A 21,381-nucleotide genomic window follows, 5' to 3' on the forward strand; every position below is an offset into this window, starting at 1 on the left:
ATCAATTAAATCACTATTAGCACAACTCTATGTATGGACACTGAGCATCTTCAGAGTTTCCCCTAAATCTCCAATCCTATACGATAACACTCATTCCTCTGTTTTCAAGAATGACATGCAAAACTACAGAATGCTACAAAAAGAAATAGTGTCCCAGTACAGACCTCTCATATAATTATTTTTATGTAAACATTTGTCTCTCAGAGTATTTCACAAAACAGGACAGTGCCATCCCCACAGTTCACAGACAAGGAAGTTAACATTTATTTAAAGAGCATCTTTGCTACCATAGGTGAGAACAAGTGTTTCTATGACCCAAGAAATTTTAAAAGCCTGATTTTTTTCATGTTTATCTTTCTTGAATCTGATTGACCTTTGGGTCTTCAGAAGTAACAGATTTCCGTGAAGCTTTTCTCACTGCCAAGCAAGAAAGTATCTCTTTGGAGAGTTTTCCACCATCCACTAAGAGCAGAGCTGATACTGCAAGACTCACTCAAGCAGTCCCTTCTCCATAGCCCAACCACCTTCTTTGGAAACTGATCAGTAATTTCAGGAATCACTACTGAAAGGCAAATGAAGGCTTTGGTTGCTTTGCATGAATGAAGAAAAAACAGTATTCTTCCCAAAACTATACCAACTATGTTCTAAATAACGAGATACCTTTAACTGAAAAGTCAGATTAACACAACATCACCATGTATACTACAGTAGGTTAAAACTGTGGGGGAAATTCAGACACTCCTCTTAGATCCCTTGGCCTTTCAGAATTTATTTTCCAAGAAAAAAACAAGAGATTATACTCCTGCAAACAGCTTTTCTGCACAATACTTTAAAGATTTTATTATGACCTGTCTGTTAACAGTACTTTGAAACTTTTCATTAAGACCCTAGAAGCTACAGGTCTGCTCATTGAAAACTAAAACCTCAGACCTGCAGACACAGAAAAATAAGGCCACCTGCTGCCTAACATAGCCAAAAGGTCTGAGCAATGAGCTAGAATTGCCTACTTCCATCACCACAGCACTCAGGTGCCTGTGAGTACATACGACAAAATCTCTACTCCAGCTTCTAGTTTCATTTCACCTGATGTATCATTTGCTTGCATTAGTATAACTATATCAGTATAGTTACTATGGTTGCCAAGAAAATCAGGGTAGTCAAAGTTTAAATTTTGTTTTCAAACTAGGACACAAGCTAGAGAGTGAAGGAGTCACAAAGAAGCTACTTCTAAGATGGGAGCATAGTCATGCATACAATTACAAGACTGAAAATTAGTTTTCATCAAAACTGCTTCAAATGATCTTAAGGCAGCCAGCTCCAAATGGTGGCTTTGGGGCTTTGATTTTTTCAGTCTCATGAAAAAGGTTCTGTAATATACAATTCTGGAGGCTGTGGCAAAGTGTCTATCAAAGGCTGGAATTATTCATTTATAAATAAAGCAACTTAAATTCTTAGCATCTACAGCTGTGTTTGGTCAAAAAGAAAACCTCACATCTTCCAGTCCATTTATAAAGGGCTAAAACATTAAACAACTGGATACAGTGTTAGAGACCCCTGACTTCTTTGTCAGATTTGCTGGTCCTCAGATTTCCCTCTATCCAGTATTTCCAAGCAATTTGGAACTTAAAATACACTTCACTTCACAACAGATGTTGTGGGAACATTAAAAATTAGCTAATAATGGTAATACTGAAAATGTAGAAGGCAATGCTGTTTTCATTAAGCTATGGCTATTAATAAAGTATGTTTGAAAATAAGGGCGAGCTTTTAAAATACTTTTAAAATAAAAATTATTAAAATACACAAGATACAAAATTATTAAAGCCCATACCATCTCCAACAACACACAAAAAAATATACTACTTGATGGAGTCTTAAATGCTTCTCATTAACTGTGTTCCAAGCAATGCCACTTTTCAGTAAGATCTCATCTAATCCCTTTCCAGGACGGTTTATCACTCTCCAGTTCAATGCAAAGTATGCTGCAAACAACCCAGTCCAAAATTATATAAGCTATTTAACACAGCTCCAATCTCTTATATCATGCCCATCTACGTTTCTGCTGCTAACAGGGTCCATAATATTCCTGTATTAAAGACTTAGTCTATAAGCAACTTACGAAAGAAAGAGAAACCCTTGCTATTTCTCCTCTAGAAGCTCAAGCATTTCTACAGAAATTGTTTTAAAAAAGAAGCACTTAAGTTTTCTATTGAATAGCAGGTGAAAAACCCTGGGCACTTTTCCACAGCTTAGAATTTTCTGTGTTCTGATGTCAAAATAGCATAATGTAGAGCAACTAGATGACTGTATATCATCAGTCAGCATTAAACCACAGATGTTTGTATGACAAGCCTTATTTTTGCATAATTAGAAATCTAGATTTCAAAACTAACACTAGCAATAAAGAATGCTTTAAATACCTGGAAAGGGGATATGTTGACTGTTTTCTTCGCAATTGCAAAGATTTTTGTGTGAAACAATAGTAAAGACTCTCCCAGAAAACAATGTCAAGATGGTTTGCACATAAAGTGTTCTGACCACCCTTAATATAATCTGGTGTTTAGTATTAAAATTTGTTAGAAGTGTAGGACAAAAAATTCCTACTCTTTATACTACATCTCCTCAGGAATTACCATTCTACCATTTCTTTCACTTTGGTATAAAGCTGTGATTTCAAACAAAATCAACCAACCGAAACACAACTCTTAACTTGAAATGAAGGATAAGAAAAATAATGCATGAGTAATTCATGGCAGTTTTATCATCATCTTTAGATGGATAGACAAGGAGAACCTTAATCATCCACTTTTTGAATAAGGAGAGAAATACTTTAACAAGATTTTATACAAAGATCCCAACCTACACTTTCTGCTCCATGACCATCAACAGAAGAAGAAAAAAGGTATGGAAGAAGAAATAAAAAGAAGCATGGAAAAACAGTCAGGACTCGAGGAAGCAAATTTAAAAAATGGGATGAAAAACTAAAAAGAAGTTACAGATACCACAAAATGAATTACCGGAACAGGTCAATACATTTTTTACCATTTTTTCTTCCACAACTATGCTACCAAAAACCCAAACAGATTAAGTACATTTCTGGAAGACAGACAAAACCCATGCAGAACCTAATTAGAGCTCCTAATCAATGCATAATCCTGCTTTGGAAGGGCATGTGCCTACTGAAGTTTCAGGCAACAGAGCTTCTTTGTTTCTCTTTGAGAAGAGACTATTTTGTAAGTTTCCCAAGGTCTTTTTCAGGAATTAGATCTACCATTTCTCAAGTTATACATTTTTAACACCTTAAATAAATTAATACAGAGGATGGTGGAGAAGAAGGAAAAGGGGAAAAGAGATAGGGTATTCAACAGCAACTTCAGGTAGGCACAATTAACTGATTTCCTTGGCTTCCAGAAGCCATCAAAGATGTCCAGAAGACTCCAGAGTAACAGCTAGATTAAGGTGCTTAGAAATAACTGTTGAAGCTTCTTTCTCCCACTAGTATAAGGAAAGCTGAGGGAGAACAAGAATCCGTACAGACTGCTACCTAAGTTGTAAGCTAATAAAACTAGACATATTTACATGATTATGTCTGATTATGACTACATGTCCAAATTTGTAAAACAATCAGTTGAAATACATATGAGCACAGATCATAATAAATTTGTATTTACCCTTTAACTATTTGCTAACTTGCTGAAAATGGAAAGTTGAAAGCATATTTATCATCATAAAAAGGACATTTTATATCATTTTCCAAAATTACTGTCATCACAGAATCACAGAATGAGTGGGGTTGGAAGGGGCCTCATGAGACCATCTATTCCAACCCCTCTGCTAAAGCTGGTTCACCCAGAGCAGGGTGCACAGCATAGCATCCAAGGGGGGTTTGAATACGTCCAGAGGAGAGTCCACAACCTCTCTGGGCAGCCTGTTCCAGTGCTCTGTCACCCTGAACAATATTCTAATGAACAATACTAGCTTTCTCCTTCGTACTACAACAATCATTTCAGGAGAGTTGAGGAATTTAAACTAGATTTACTTTGATTAAGTTGAAAATCATTTAGATATGTTGTAGTGAATATGGTCTCAAAAAAATAATTTCCATCAAGAGATGTTATTTTTGGTGGTAGGGAACCACTGGTCTACAGTTTCCACCACAGTACACAACAATGGATAGAGCCACTTCTCACTTGCAGATGGCCCGAAATAATTTTGTTAATAGTCAATACTAATGTAAACTCAAAAATCCAACACTGCAGTAGCATATCAAGTACAATATGTAAACACTTCCTAAGTGAACTGGTGTAGGACATTCTTATTCTCATTTTTTAAAACTCAGACTTGCATTATAGGAAAAACTTTCAGCAAAATCAGACCATTCAAATGAATAGCAAAATTACTTAAGGACTGCTCAACATAACTAATACTCTATTTAATTTGTGAATAAGCTACTGAAATTACCAGGACTAGACATCCTGGACAGCAGAAAATAAGAGGAACACCTACAATCCTCTTGTTTTCCACTGTCTTAATCAGAAAATCACTGCAGCAGGATATTTTGTTCTCATCCTACCTGCAGGTCAGCATACTCGCTTGCCATTGTATAGAAGTTTATTTAAGGGTGGTCTGCTGCAATTCCATTTTTCCCTGTCTGCCTATCATCATTCTCTCACTTCTGTCAGTGCTAGAACAATCCTAACTCTGTAGCAAGTCAGCTAGTACAAGGTTAAGCTCTCTGCCAAATGGACTCACTACACGGTCAGATGAAGGCCGATACTTTCTGATGCAAAACAGGAGGCAGGAACAGCAAATCATGAAGGAATGGCAGGACTGCAGCAGCCCTTGGTTCATACTGTCATGGAAACATTAAGTCCACTTCACACTACTAAAAATAACACGCTATCACCTCTCCTCCACATCAAAAAGTTTACCATGTTATCCAGTAGTCACTGCCAAGATGTTTGGCTGCTTCACTACCATAGGGTAGTGAAGTTTCCCATCTGATCATTTACATGACTTTCACTGTGAGAGACTTATATCTGAACAGACAAAACAGGTGTAATACAGCAATTTCCTAAAAAGATTTTAAGGACAGCATTATCCTTTTTCTGCTATTGTATCACTTAGTACTTACTAATTTCACGACTTGAATTAAATAAGCAGCAAACAATGGATTGCACAGCATGACCAACATTTCAACAGGGAAACTATAGAAGGCAGCATTATATTCTCACTTGTGAAAGCAAAAATGTAAAACCAACACACCATGCAATAATGAATTAGAAAGAGCTATTCAGGGAAGCCAAAGTTGCATGCACAATTTATTGTGGCCTTTTAGATGGCTAGCACAAATGAAATCTTCTAATACCTTTCAAATTCCAAGCTTTTGCTACTCTTAATTACAGAGCAACAAATTATGTACAGCATTACTATATCATCAACGTTTTAAAATAAGGCTAAAGCATGGTTAAAAATGTTTATTTTTTTTCTATCTTTTTTTTTTCCATGAAATTCACAGCACACAAAATTCTTAGGGTAAAAATTAAGACATCCTTCAGTTTACTGTAAGTAGATGAAACTAAACCATAATGAAAATTTACAACCCTACCTATAAGGAAAGTATTAGAAATTTACTTTAATTAATAAGCAAGCCCTACCATGCTTTTAGCTTACCCAACTGAAAAATAAACCATTCTACCAATACTATTGCTCATTCATTACATTCTCAAGTGTTATACAAAGAAAAAGCAAATAGGAGTGACTAAATATAGAAATATCATCAAAATAACATCTCTAGTAACAGGGAGTAAACAGAAGGAGAACAGTTAGTGAATGAATACATAATAAACATCACTATCAAAACCATTCCTATTTATAAAATTCACACAATGTACAGCACATTTACTTTCCCATACACATAAATTTAAAGATATTCAAGACTGAAAAGCCTAAAATCACTACTACAGGCAAGATCCAAATGTATGAACAAAATAAAAATCATCTACTGAAACACTGTTTCCTACCCATCACAACTTTAGAATTCCATTGTCGTAGTGGTAAATGATATACACAGTTTGATAGTGAGCATCACTGATTAATACTGTGTTGTAGTTGTCTTCAGAGAAGATGGAGGCAGCAACCAAGTAAAACTACAGCTGCCCCAGTACAGGAAGAGCACTATAGAAAACTCAAATAACAATGATTCCAGACCACATTAGAATGGCTAAGTAGCAACCCAGAAATAAAATCTTTTCCTCAGAAAGGAAACACGTGGAATCAAGGGAAAAAGGGGTAAAAAGTATTTGTCCGTAATTTTAATTCTTTTGTATGTGCCTCATCCTATACAGAGGATATGATAAAGGTGAATTAGCAATTAAAGAGACCTGGACACCTGCAAATTGAAAGGAGTATCTATATAAACACTTTCAGCTAGAAGAGTTCTTAGAAATGCAGAAGCCTAACATATTTATGGCAGAGGAATTAAGCCCTAAAGTCCAGGACCTCAAAGAACAACTTCAAACCCTTAATGATGCTCTAATTCCGTATGGTATACTTCTGCACCTCCACTTACACAAGGTCTGTGTTTTTTCTTACATTCTGCAGTGCACAATCCAGAGCACTTTTTGTCTTTGCTTTGCAAGAGAACCACCCATCCCTACTGAACTCTTGCAAATAGCACGCAACTCTCAAAGCTCTTACAATTAAGAGAGATCAATAATCTGCAGGATTCACTTCAGAAGGAAGCATAAGGACAATACAGCTCAATGGGATCCCAGAAGTCTACAGACTACTTTGTTGTTTCTGTTTTTCTTCAAAGAAAAACATGGAAGAAGCAATACCATATGATCTTATAGGTCTAGATAATGACCAGTATCTCACTGAACAACGGGAAGAGGAAAAGAATTAGTCCTATGGAACATGATGTACAGTCAAAATAAAAAAAAAGTTTCATACCAAAGAAATGTAAACTCAATATAAATTAATAATCACTTAAAAAAAAAGTTGGCTCTTCTCCCTGGGGAGAGAAAAATGGCATGTTCAGTCAGTCTGCTCAAGTCGTCCTTTATATTTCTAAAGATAAACTGCTTAACTATACCACCATTTTAGTAAAAATCTATTAATTCACATCCACAAGGAAAAAAAAAAACCACTAGTGATACAGGTTCATAAAGAAGCATACTTTAGTACTGAAACAGTCTGTTCACCAAGTACATTCAAAGAGAAATCCATTTTAAGAAATTAGGCTTTTTAACATCTTGAGTACAAAAATAACTGATCATTCCAAGAAATTAGCAACTAATTCCCATCTCTTAGCATTAGAACACTAACACATTTCTGAAATTTATCTCAGAAACTCAAAGCATTGTCACTGTATGGCAAGAACAAGAATGAGTCTTCTCTCCCACAGTCTCAAATTTGAATCAAGTTGGACTGCAATAAAACAAATACATTTACATATTTTTTCAATTTTAATCCTTTTATATTTATCTGAAAAGCAGTAATAGTTGCAGGTATTCTTCTACAAGAAAGGGAATTTTCAGTTTTCTATTCATACATTTTAGAGTATCTTTGCAATCTTCCAACATCCACAATTTCACCCATATTGTTATAATTCGCTAGTACTTCCTTTTCTCCTCATGGTTATCCTGATTATTTGAAGGTTTATGGCTTCCCTCGGAAGTTTTCAATTTGTATCTTTTAATACTAAACTGAATTTTTCAGCTCTCAAACTGCCTGAACCCATAATCTGATTAAACAGCCATTTTTTATAATAATTGGGCAGATGCAATAGGTGGTGCAAAAAACAAGTTTACCTATATAATAATTCATTAGCATGTACTACACATGCCTGTTTCAGCAAGGCATAATTTTGAGAAATTAGAGCCAGCAGACCCTTAACTCCTGCACAAGTAATGCGCACCATCTACATCTTATATATCTAATATATAAAGATGATAATGAAGTGAACTGACAAAGTGTATTTCAACTGATGCTCTAATTTGAACAACAGTTAAGACCTGTGTTGTTGTTTTCTATTGAAGGGGAAAACAATTTTTTCTGTAATGAGGATTACAGTGCTTCCCCAACTGATTAAGTTACTAAATGAGCCAGAGTGTTTTCAAGACAAAGATCTGCTGACACTACCACAATGAAAAAAACTACTAATGCCTAAAATTTTTTTTGAGACTCAAAACACACCCATCCAACAGCTCCACAAAACAAGTATAACACAAATGTACACTGAGTACACACATTAGTACTTCAATCCATACTGGGGATTTGTGACCTATCAGGTGATCTTGTTGACCCTTCAGTCACATTATTCAGCAATAAGAGGGAGGTAAAAGAATCCTATGTACGACAAAATGAATTCTGCATCACACGGAAATTTGAGCTGCATGTTTTTAAAATTATTTGCTCTGTAGTACTTAGAGAACAAACGCAAGGGTTTCAAAGTCTTGCCCATATAAAAAGTCTTTTTCTTTCTACCATTTCTAATCCTGACTATAAACTCAATTCTAATGTGCTCAAAGTCCCTTTAATGAGTTAATAAATTCCAAAGTTCTACTTTCTTTAGTGATCTCCTGCTTTCAGAAACTGACATTGTGCAATGTCAGGGGTGCAAATTACATTTTTTTCATACCTCCTGCTTGGTATTCTACCATTTTTTGATAATTCAAGAATTAAGTCTCTCTTCCTATCTTTAGTAACTTTTAAGAATGTGTTCCGAATAAATTTGCTTATAGAGACAGCACGTGTCACCACAAATTTCCTCACAGCCTGCATCTATTAGCATTCACTAAGCACCCCAAATCAGTAGTCGTTTTAAAACCACCTAATACTTTCTTTCTCAAGATAATCTCAAATTTTCCTCATAATATGGAAAATTTTTCCACCACTGAAAAAGATACAGCTTATTCTCATCATTTTACAGTGGTACAAAAGTGGTGGTAAAAATAAGCACAAGATGCAAGTTAATGACATGGGAGACACCATACAGCCCCACTTGCTTTGTCTGAGAATACAGAGAATATCTAAGAGAAGGGCTCTCACAGGGCAATTCCAGTGTCTGCAAAAGGCTTTAAGTTATCTAGTTGACCAGAAGGCAGTTTATATTATCAGGAAATAAAAAAGACAACCCATTTTCCAGTTTCCCTACGTTTATTTTTCCCCAGTATAGTGACAGGAAAGCTTTTTGATACTAAAGGATTTTGTTCTTTTTGGAAAGTGTTTAATGTGATGATCAAAAAAACCCCATGCCTTCTTTTCCTAAAGTATCAGAATCATCTCAAAGTGAAACATAAAAGCATGTCATATTCTCCCAGCCTTAAAGTGATGCATACTAATATTGAAAGTGAGAAAACTAGTGTTTACAAATAGTTTTTGCTTTTTAACGGTGATAATTTCCTGCATCTGTATCTAAAAAACAGGCAAAAAAAAGAGACATCTCTTTGAAATACTATTCTGTTGTAAGGAATAATTCAATCTCGGATGAGACACGTTAAAGATCACTAGAGTATTGTAAGATAATATCTAAACTTCGTTTTAGGATGCCTCTCTGCAGGCTTACTCTTACTTCTGCAGTATTAGTTGTATTTCAAAAGCAACTTTGAAAATTGAAATCAAAGGCTTGCATACAAATACTTACTGCAGGTATCAGTAACTTTTTTACTTCTTCAACAGCCCTCTTCAGTTTTATTTCTGCTCTGTTCTGAGCATCCTCCACAGTGATAAGTACATGTAAATCTTCATTCAGGTGTTCCCAGTTGGGCTTGCCTCGGTTCTGTTCTTCCTAAAAAAAAAAAAACAAAAACATGGAAGCTATGAAGCACTTATATTCTGTATGAAGTAATCACATAAGCAGTAGATAAATTCTGTTAATAGTATGAACTGTATTTTCAGCCATATTTCTTCATACTTGGGAGAATGTTTAGTTTTATAGGAACTTAGGCTTCAAAATATCTTTTTGGAGATTTGTATGTGTTATGGAATCTCATACCCTATTAATTTGTTTTTAAGACTATAATACAAATGCTGTTTCTTAGAGTACCTTTCCTGGCTGAACAAAGGAACAAAAAGAACTACAAACACAGTCTTACTTTAAATATTCCCTGGAGCCTTTCAAGAGTTAAAAACATAAGATATACTAGTGGTTAAGTAACGTAATCTTTTGAAGAAAAGCGAAACAGACATCATACATAGAAACTCGATGTGAATCACTCCAAAGGACAACAGAGCAATTCTTCAGTGTTAAAAGTCACTTTTAAATACTCATGGAGAAAAGATTTAAGACTCAAACACTATAAAAGGACTAGAAGTTGTAATTTTCAAAGCAGAGCTATGTGTACTGGACGAAGGCAAGAGAGGAGATGGCAAGGCTTTAATACTGAAGTCACAGAAGAGCACGTGACAAGATAGTCACTGTTACACAGGTACTCTGTCACACCCATGACATTCATAATCCCAAAGATAAATCTTATAAATGTTTTCAGAAAGGGAGAGCAAGCTAAATAAAACATTTTTAATGTAGACAATTTTAAACAACAGATATCAATACATTTAAGTAACATATTCAAGTCTTTAAAAAAATATAATGAAACAACACAGAAGAAACTTCCCATTTCCTTTTTTATTAAGCAGTAAATACAGCTAGCTAAATTTCCCCAAAACCTCCCTTAAATTTGACAATACTTAAAATGTACTAAAACAAGTAAAAAAACAGAAATGTTTATTACAACTTTTGAATCTCAAAAAATAAACCTCACTTATTTAAAATTTAAAATACTGGACATAATAAAAGTCTCCTATTTGTAAGATACACATTTGTGGTTTGACTACAATTCATGCTTTAATTTTGCTTGCCTTATTTTCTTTAATCACAAATGTGTTTTTTCTCCCAAATTTCATGAAAAGTTCTTCCAGGAAATCAGACATGCTGAGGAAATATTTTAAGATTTAATACCAACAAATGCTCACAGTGCTTTATATTCATATATACCTGAGGGATCACTGTTCCTTTGAATGTTTTATTTTTAGTTCAGCTAAGTATGAAATGTTCTGTGGAATGGATATGGATAAAAATGGGGGAGGGGAGGGAAGAACAGAATCATGATAGATAAAAGGAAAATTTATGTAAAAGAATTGGTACTTGGAAGGAAACTTCACGATTTATGTAACATGCACATATAAATTAACCCATACCATCAGCTACAGCGGTGTGGGGCTATCTTAGCCAACTTTGTAAACAAAGGTGGCTGTGAAAATAGCTCTGTGAATTTCAGAAGCTAAAGACAGAAAAATAACCCTTATTTATGAAACGGAACCTGACGCAAAGAGCAGCTGAGTTATAACATGTTCTCTTCTGCAATTTAATCTTTGAAAGAACCATCTATGACAAGGTATTTGCATCCTATTTATTCAATCATGATCAAAACTCTAGTATTACTATTTAAATAATTCTGCTTATTATTATTTTTTAAATTTAAGCAGGAGTGAGGTGTTTTCTTTTAAGATGGTGACAAGCTATATTAATATGAGGTAGTACAAAATATTACATTACAGCTAAGATGAATGAGAGAAGGTTCCTAAACCAGCAGAGGGCAGAGCAAGAAACGTGCAATTACCTCTTCTTGTTCTGACACAGTGCTGGAATAGGAAAGGTACCACTTACTAACTCAAGATGCAAGACAACCTACACTACTGTATCATTGCGGTGGGGGCGGGGAGAAAGCCAAGGGAGACAAATGGACAAATGGCAAGGAAAGTTGTCCCGAAGAAAAACAGTAAGTTCTGTTCCCAAAAGAGACGGAACACCTAAATGCAGTTTCCGCTACTACGCAATTTAACACCATATAAATAGTGTGGGCAAACAAAAGGGCCTTACAGTGCCGTATCGATTTTTTTTCATAATGAAAACAATATGGTGCAAAGCTTCAAAAAACTTGGAAAACTTGGAGGACTTACCATCTGTCAGCAGTAAAAATTAAAATCCACACATTTGTAGTGTATTCATGATTTGTAACTTTTAGAACACAAAAAAACCTTTCTTTGTTATCAAAAACAAGGTACCTGCCTCTCGGTTTTTTATTATTTATAAGTTTCAGATTAATGTTACACCAAGTATTGATGCTGTACTCCAAATTATCTGTTGCAGCGTGAGACTTTTTCATTCAGTTAAAGAGAACTAAAATATGTACATAGGACAAACAAATGATATAGAAGATTTTTTTTTTCCTCCTAATTTACTTTTAGGTAGAACACATCGTGTGTAAGGTCAATAATCACAGGTATTATTAAGGTCAGACCTTACAGTACAAGCAATCACACAAACTACTTGTCAGTAAGATAACTGAACTAGGGTATGACTATGACATGCTCTTCTATGGTCATGAAGTACATTAATAAAAATCCTATTGTTTAGAGTACTATTTATTAAGTCAAACAGCAAGACTAAAAAAAAGGTTAAGAAGAATAAAAGTCCATACTGTGTTTTGAAAAAACAGTTAGTAACAAAAGGAAAAAAGACAGTTTGGAATGGGCTTCCAGTTTCTTCGGTTCTGTCTCAATGCACTGGGGTCTTGAGCTCCTCCAGTGCTTCCCTTCTGTCCCACAAGGATTTTTTCTTAGCGGGTTAACAGTTTTCTAGGAAATGTTTCTTGTTCTGTTGAAAATTCTAATTGAATGTTATACCAATATTTATAATTGATTGTTTGTTTGCTTTTACCAAAATTAGGAAATTCACATCTATACTAGTTCATTCATTCAAACAGAAAGTCACATACAAAATACACAACGGGGTTATGCTGATGGGAGAGAGAGAACCTGCAACCTCTTGTAGTTAAGAGCTGCAATTTTTATGCTACCTCATTCTCCTTCTAAATCCTAAAAGGATGGTTTGGAAAAACGTACTTTCCCCCAGGTAATATCTTTACTTATATTAAACTAATCCTCTGTGTAACAAGTCTTGGAAACATCTTTTACTATAACAAAACATTGTTGAGGAAGTCTGAATTGGTAAACCGAATATACCTGGTAAACACGTAGAAAGGTATCCTTCTTAAGACTCATGAAATATATTCCAAGATTTTAAAGGTTGATTGGGGTTTCCTTTTGAAAATTTTCTGGGAGGAAATGGTGAAAAGATGGGCAGGGCAGAATGACTACAACTTGACCGGCTGCTTAACTTAGTACAAAGAAACTAAAATTTGTGGTGGTCTTAAAGTGAATTGCAGATAAAGACAAACCAGATTCACATCACAGACTCAGGGAACAGCTGCAGTGGGAAGGGGCCCTGAACATGAACCCAGTCCAAACCCCCTGTTCTTGCTAAACTCATGCATGTTGGGAAGGGCCAGGTTTTAAACATCTCCAAGGATGGAGACTCCATCACCTCTCTGGGCAACCTGTTCAGTGTTCAAGCAGTGTTGAGTGATGATAAAAAAAGCTTTTTCTTAGGTTTAAATGTAATTTCTTTTTTTTTCAGTGTGCCTGTTGCCCCTTGTCCTTCGGTAATACCTGTTGGGCAATTCAGCCTAGTTGCCACATCTACCTATTGAAAAAGCAGCAAGAGGTAAGAGAAATTGCCATGAGAATTATTTTTGGGGAAAAAACCACTTCTTACCACAGCAGGAAGAGTATGCACACTGAAGAAAGAAACAGCACCAGGAAAACCAGAAAACCTGACTAAGACTTGGGAAAAGAGAAATTCAATAGCATATATTCAAAATTACATAGACAAGACATAATTTACAGCATGAAGTTTTCCTGCATCCCAAAGATTGTTTATGGAAGAATTATACAGGAAATACGGAGACAGTGAAGATGTAGGAAAGTACACAATAAAGTGATTTATGCCACAACCTTGGGAACAAAATTATTAGAAGAGTTTAATTACAACTAAACTATCTTGTCTGCTAAATTAAAGAACATTAAGAACAACATAAATGGCAGATGAAATTTTACTGTGCTCCTTGTTTGGCAGAAATTTCAGTATCTTAAATACAGCCTAACTCTGTAAACAGATTTGCTTTCATTCTCTTGCCTGTGCTTATATACTCATTATCCTCAGAGTACCTATACACAATAATGGGGACTACTTAATATTTATCTTGCTATTAAGGTCAATGTATCAGGTAGTTTAAAAGAAAAAAACCTTGCTAAAACTCCTCAAAATTTAGCTGCAAAAAATGAAAAAGTAACATAACTGCAGAAATTTTCTTGGGGAAGGATTTAGGGGGGAGCTGAAAAGCAGGCAAAGGATGCCACTGACTTGAATCTATACAGTGAAACTTAAATATTAGAAAGGTTGTTCCATGAGGGGAAATACTGCAGTCCTTCTCCCTTGTAATTTGTGTCTTGTGTTTTCCATAACCCTCACCATACCATAGTAATTTGAAGTCATGATCTTACACCTCCTGCATCTCGGGCCTTAATGGCCATTGCTATTTACATCTTCATACCCCATCCCAAAGCCTTTTTCTTAATTTCTCAACCTCTGACTTAACAAGAACTTACTACCCTCCTGTAAGCTACACAAAGCAAATGATTAAAACTTACCTAGACTGGAGTACTAAGTTAGGTCTCTATCTAGCCAATACATTTCAAAAAACTCTAAACCCAAAGCAAAGAAGTGTCAAGGTTAATTGAAATTGTTAAAATTATTCAAATGTTAAAAGGGGGAAATACCTTCAGAAAGAAAGCCATCACAAAATATTTGTTCATCAAACTCTTTAAAAAACCTCAAACTTTATTTCTCACCACAAAGACCTTCACAGTATGGCCAACTGCCTAAAAAAAAAGTTAATGAATTAAAAACTGGTGAAGTAGAATCCAGTCTTCTCCAGCTGTCAGAATGTTATTAAAGAAAAATGGAATAAACACTGAAAGAAAACTACTTCCCTAGTATCTGTTTATATGCAGGCAGGGAACTATTAGTTAGACAATAAAGAAAGAATGAAAGAATGAACACAATGAGGTAAGAGTGAAAGTCTTCCACATGGTATTTTTTTTTTTTCAGAAGGCTATGGTCTATGGTATTAAAAAAGGTGCAACTTCTATCCTATGCACTTTTTTCCACTCCATCTGATACAGTTCCCAGTAATGTAGGACACTAAAAAGGTACAAACACAGCTCAGCACCAACAGCAGGGACCTTTTAAAGAAATTAAGCTGCTGGCTCAAGCAAGTGTTGAGAATGAACCTTAGCACTCTCTCTCATCTTGAAGTGATAGGCTATTAAATTCTGTTTCCACCAACCTATTAAACAAGCAGCTCTCCCTACTGAATGACAAAAACCACAGAAAAGCTAGAGTAGAAGGGAAGAATGTTTTCATATAATGTCAAATTGAACACTAAAATTAAAAGGCACCAGAACAGATTTAGTCCTTTAAACCACACAAAGGTTTAATTCAAGTGCACTATAAGAACTTAAATTAAAATTATCCTATGATACAAAAAGCACTATCATCCATCATAACCATTTCTCACAGTCAAACGGAGGAGGCAAGATGCAGAGAGAAGAAATTCAGCTGTTTAGTAAAATTACCACACTATATTTTGCCTAATAAATTGTGCTGTAGGTACATTACAATTGATAGTAGTTCTAGGTGAATATTTCTTTTCAATAATGAAAACATTTGAGATATATATATAAAAATCTTTAAAATAATTTAAAAAGCAGTTTAAAAGTTGCATGAATTTTTAAAAAAAGTTAACATGTTGATTTAAAGCAATGTCAAAACAGAAGTTAAGTTTAACTAAGAAGTCACAAATTAGATCATTATAAACAAATTCTAGTCCTGATCCAATTTTAGTATTTTTAAATAAGAGTTGATAGGTATTGTACCCATGCAACGATGTCTGAATCAGTAAGTTCAAGACAAACATAAATCAATCATTCAGTACAGTCTACATCTTACTTTACAACCTGTTGTTGACACAGTTGAACTGGTAACCCAGTCCAATTCCAAGTCAGAGTAATCTACGAACAACGTACTTTTCCCTCAAGTTGTTACTCCCAACCTTTCCCAGGCCACAAGAACTGTCCATCTTGTGTTGTTCAACACAACTTTTGTTCTCGTAACTGTTCCTTCTGCCAACCTGAGCTACAGAACTTTAAGTTTTTGGCATCTCTGCTGCAGAGACAGTTTAAAACAAACATCCAGAAGACAGAAGATTTCTGTAACATATTGTGGAAGGAATAAACCACTCAGAAGTCTCAGTCTACAAATAAATCCATATCAGCTGATACATATTCATAAGAGTTCCAGTTCTAAAGAAGCAAAAATCACTTGAATCATCTCTTAGTGTATCATTCTGTGACCAATGTAACAACTTGTTACGGTTCACTCCCTTACCAGGCAGTCCTTACTCCTCCCACTGGGACGGGCTCCAGCATCACACCACCCCTTCCCAAAACCAAGCCAACATGATGATGGCAGAAAACACCTCCCCCCTCCCTCTCTGTTCTCCTGGACAAGGGAGTTTAAGATAAGGAGCTACTGAGTGCCAACACACAGTCAGTGCTGTAACTGGGAAAACGAGGGACCATGTTTTAACACATAACTGTCCCTTAAATGCTGGCTCACCATGCCTCATGAAACTATCCTAAGTGAAATCCAATTATGCATGTGCCAAGGACAGAATACAGTTACCTTTATTATCTCATATGAAGCAACCTGCTCATCTGTGTAAGAACCAGGTACTGAATGCTAGTATACACTAGCAACTGTAAAGTGGAGTTTCCTCCTTCCATTTTTGCCACTGAATCTTAAAGTGTTGACAGGATCGACTGGTGAAAAAAACCCCAAAAAATCCTGAAAAACAACTCCCCCACCCCCAAACCTGTATTCACAAGATAGAGTCCTGACAATAATATTTCAATAGAAGCTGTTCATTTAGATGAGGCTTGCAAACAAAATAAGTGCTTAGGTAAGTAGCAAAAACAGATGATTTTACCAAATTCCAAACCAGCCCTGCAGAAAACCAGTTTAAAATGATGCACTAATTACAGTATCTGTTTGAACAACAGAAGTAATTTTATAACATGAAGCATCAGAAGACACTGATTGTCCTAACCCCTGCTGATAAACTGCTTTAATTGTGCAGTTACAGTCAGGCAAATTAACACAGACTTTTGCTCCCACTGAGTTTCTAATGGCAGCAGTTCACAAGCAGAAAGCTGGTGAAAAACGCCAATGTTACAAAGAAATGCTGAAGGAGTAGCACCTGGTTAGGGAGAACACTGCAGCTTCACATTTAGAATTTCTGATCAAAGTTTTCACCTACAGAAACAACAGATGAATTGCTCAAAATAACAATCACATACTTGCTGTTTCGAATGTCAAGCAAGTCAGTGTTATTTAGAATGTCTTTAATTATAAATTATTATTGTATACTAAGCCCCCACCAAGACAATTTTGGATTTAAAAAGTGGGTATCTTCCAACACACATTAAACTAGCTGGTAACTATCAAACATTGTCAAAGGGCATTATAAAAGAATCTTTTGACAACTATTCTGAAAAAAAAAATCTAATGGCATGAAAAAACGTAATTTTTAAGTGACACAAGAGGGATTCTGTTCTCTGTCTCAAAGCCCCAGCACAGACTTTGTGCTCAGTAAACTTCAAACCAGGCACCGCCCCAAGTTCAGATCTGCCCTGCAGTCAAAATGGTTCCTGCATGCTCGCAACACCACACTGGATCTTTCTAAAGCTGTGGCTTCGCAGCACGACTGAACCGAGCTGATCCAACCTTCCGGATCTGCTGACAGAAGAGGAAGCCCCTGTCACCACCCCAGCTGGCACACTCACGCCCCCTGCTCTGCGGGGCTGCAGCTGCTCCAGAGAGCAGAGCCAGCAGAAACTCTCTGACACAAAGGGTAAGTTTCCGTGAAACAGGCAACAGGACTCCATCTCTCCTCAGGATTTTCTTCTTGCATATTTGTCTCAAGTTGTGCCAGTGTGTAAAATAAGATTTGTGGAACAAGTTGCATTGTCAAGTGCTATCAAAACCCAGGAGCCTGTTAACACTGAATATTTCACCATTGCGGGATGAAAGTTAAAGAGTTTTGTATGCATTGGAATCCTCAGGGAAATAAATGAGAATTTAGCACATGAAATGCATGGCATAAACTCAATACTTGGATATATTTGTTAGAGAGGAATGCAATTTTTAATATTGATACTTAAAATTACCACAAAGTATCAAATGCTACCCAGTCAGAGGAGTGAGACTGTTAATTTCTCTGACTTAGGACTACTTATGAGTTTTAACATTTTAACTTCACCAGTGTAGTAAATTTCATATGGAGACAGAGTAACACTGAGATCCAAGTATGACTTTATTCCCCTACAGAACAGGGAATAAGCAGTATGAAGCATTTCACAACGCTGTGATTCTTTTTACACACTGACCACTTGCTAAATAAGTATCAAATTCCCTCAAAAGATAATGAAATACAAATAAATCCTGAATGAAAGTCTTCTTAAATCAGTTAGCTTCAGATGGCTTTTTGAAGGGAACACCTCCACATTCTGAATCTCAAGGTACATAAAGCATTTTTAAATGAATGCTTAGACCAACAAAACCCAATCTGTGACAGTGGACACAGTCCTCAGAGCATTCTCTGATCAGGAAATACAGACAGTACGTGTACTTCAACTCATGACTCAAGTCCATTCTTTATCAGTCACTAATGAAATTAACTTCAAAATAACCTGCAACTGTTCTAAAATCACTTCTGCGTAAACCTATTTGCTTCAGAGTTTATGAGCATTATTAATCACTATAAAGCTCATTCCACTATTCAGCTTTAGATTGAGAAAGGCTGAAAAAAGTATTCTTTTATATGCCTTACTATCTAGCAGCACCTATGTATCATGCACAGATAGTAAATTACTCAATTTACGTAGTCTTAACATACTTTAGGATTTTTATTTTACCAATAATGAACAGGATGTTCAAAATAGAAAGTATATCTACAATAAATCAGGTTTTATGAACATAAAAAGGTATTTATCCTAAAGTAGGACCAACATGCTACTAAAATAATATTTTACTATATAATACTATTAAATTTAGTCTTTTAAGTACATTAAGATTCTTTTGTTTATGTCAGTTTTTATTTAAGCAGTATTCCAGCTGTATTTTATTTTAATTTACTAGTGTATTTCCTTCTCCCCAGGAAGAAGACTAATACACCAAGGTACTAGCCTTGCTAATGCATACCTCTGTTCCACCTGAAAACTTACCAAGGTGCCCAAAACTCTACTAAAGTACATGCTGACAGGAAAAATAGTCTTAATTAAAATGAAATATGATGCCTCTTTTTCACCTGGGATTCTGAGACTAGGAGATTGGAAAGTGTTGACACCCAAAAGGACCTAATCTAATATACTTTCCAGAACTAACTCAAGGCATATCAACTTCAAGAAATTTGCTCGAAGAAAGAAGTTGCAACTGCAAGAAAATGCAGTGTAATAATCCAGTGGCTGATACACTGGTCCAGGAAATGAGCATCAAGATCCTAGTACTGCCTCAGGCAAAAAAGGCATGAACATCACCAGGCTGACATTCCAGGAGTGCCCTAACATCAAGCCAAAGAAACACACAAGGAAGGGCTTTCTACTGTGGCCTTCATGAAAGCAAATCACTGCCCAGGAAGTGAGAAAAAAAAAAATGAGGCATCCCTAGCCCAGTGACACAGGACTTCATCAGGAGTGGGGTTCCTTTGGAACTGAAGCCTTAGGACTGGAGCCTTTTTGCAGCTGTGAATAATTAAGTAAAACATATAAACAGCATGCTGAGGTGAACTTTTATTTATAACTTCAAGGTAAGCCTCCTAGTTTTTCCTTTTTCCATTAATACAAAACTTTTACTTTCATCTGTACAATGAAAACAAACACTGGAAAGCATCAAAAGCACCTGTGGCTTAATGATTTGGTAACTTAGGGGAAACACCTGAGCAGTGGTTTGACATTTCTGAATACTTACTCTATTGTTTACAGTAAAGTGCTACCATTATTCATCAACTGTATTTAAGGGGACAAAAAACCTCCCTGTTTACTCACTGGTTACTACTCAGCCTTCTAGTATACACAGCATAGTGCTCCCAAATATTTCTTTAGGTGTTTTAATAAAAAGCAAGCAAGCAAACAAACAAGAAACCTAACACCCCAAACCCAAAACACTGTTCTTGACTTCAGTTTGGTCTACCATCTACAGCATGTCGAATTTGGAAAACTGCACTCTGTGTAGTACTAGCCACGAGCACTTGGCCAAGTGAAAACCATAAAATAAATTATATTTTTGTATTCAATGGATAATGTGATCAGCTCTTAGGCTAATAGTACAATTTTATAAGTTTTAAAACATTTTCTTTCCTCTTTTGAAGTTCTGTCATGTAACTTTCATCAACAGCAACTGCTGCACATAATTGTGGCATCTGTCTTTACTGAATTTCAACCATTTTTATTTCTCTATTCCCTGTTTTATTTCTTCACTGCCTTGCTTAGACTTGATTGCTGCTCTGCATAGCAAACCTGGTCAGTGCATAAACATTTCCCATATCAATAATTTGAGCTCAGTGTTAAATTCCTCCATTTCTCTATTAAACTCATTCTCCAGCACCTGTGGATCCTGCTCTTTTATGACAGCTCTACATATAAACAAAGTTGAACAAACCATAAGGGTTAAAAAGTATCAAAATAAAACCACAATTTTCTTCAAGTGCTATTCCTGCTTAATGTAAACATGATTTTAAGCAATTTTGACTCATTTGTGTTAAAAGTCTAAGAAGCAGACAAAGCTACAAAAATTCATACACAATTTGTGAAATTTGTTGGTGTGTTTTTTTTTGGGGTGTTGCATTTTTTGGTTTTTTTTGTAATTAGGAATAAATAACTGGGGTTTTTCTAAGCTAAATTTACCTACCTGTTAAAGGAGGGGAAAGAAATAGAAAGAGAAAGAAAAAAATGTAAGCGACCTTTTGGAAGCATCAGAATAAACAGCTGCTGACAACCTACATTTTAATGCCAACATATCAACACTTCTATTTTCTTCACCTTATTTTGCCTGTCACTTCCACAGTCCAGCAACTCAGCCTTTGCTTGAAAAGCCAACCATTTTGCTTTTAGCATTTCCTCAAGGAGGAGCTGCACATATATGCTCTTATATATGTATATATATGTGTGTGCATATATATATATAAATATATCAATATGGATTCCTCTGCATAAATCTTCGTGAAGGCCTTAAGAGAGTATATTGAAAAGTCAACTCTGTAAAACTGCAATATACTCATGCCAACCCTTTGGGTTTTTTTGTTACAAAACAACTGTAAGCTTCTGAGAGAAAATTATTTTTTCCCATTTTCCCATGCT

General features: G+C 35.6%; 1 protein-coding gene across 9 annotated transcripts in view; it reads right to left on the minus strand.

Annotated features, from left to right (window-relative positions):
- The window catches only part of QKI (QKI, KH domain containing RNA binding), a 153,733-nt gene that overhangs the window by 41,480 nt on the left and 90,872 nt on the right, over nt 1-21,381 (minus strand). For all 9 annotated transcript variants that reach the window (XM_050314249.1, XM_050314247.1, XM_050314246.1 and 6 more), the window contains one exon: nt 9,650-9,793. In XM_050314249.1, the coding sequence (XP_050170206.1) occupies nt 9,650-9,793 (144 nt within the window). The remainder of the gene's footprint in view (nt 1-9,649; nt 9,794-21,381) is intronic.

The sequence above is a fragment of the Myiozetetes cayanensis genome, unplaced genomic scaffold, assembly GCF_022539395.1.
Source record: "Myiozetetes cayanensis isolate MyiCay16 unplaced genomic scaffold, myiCay2020 scf2-11, whole genome shotgun sequence".
Classification (NCBI taxonomy): Eukaryota; Metazoa; Chordata; class Aves; order Passeriformes; family Tyrannidae; genus Myiozetetes; species Myiozetetes cayanensis.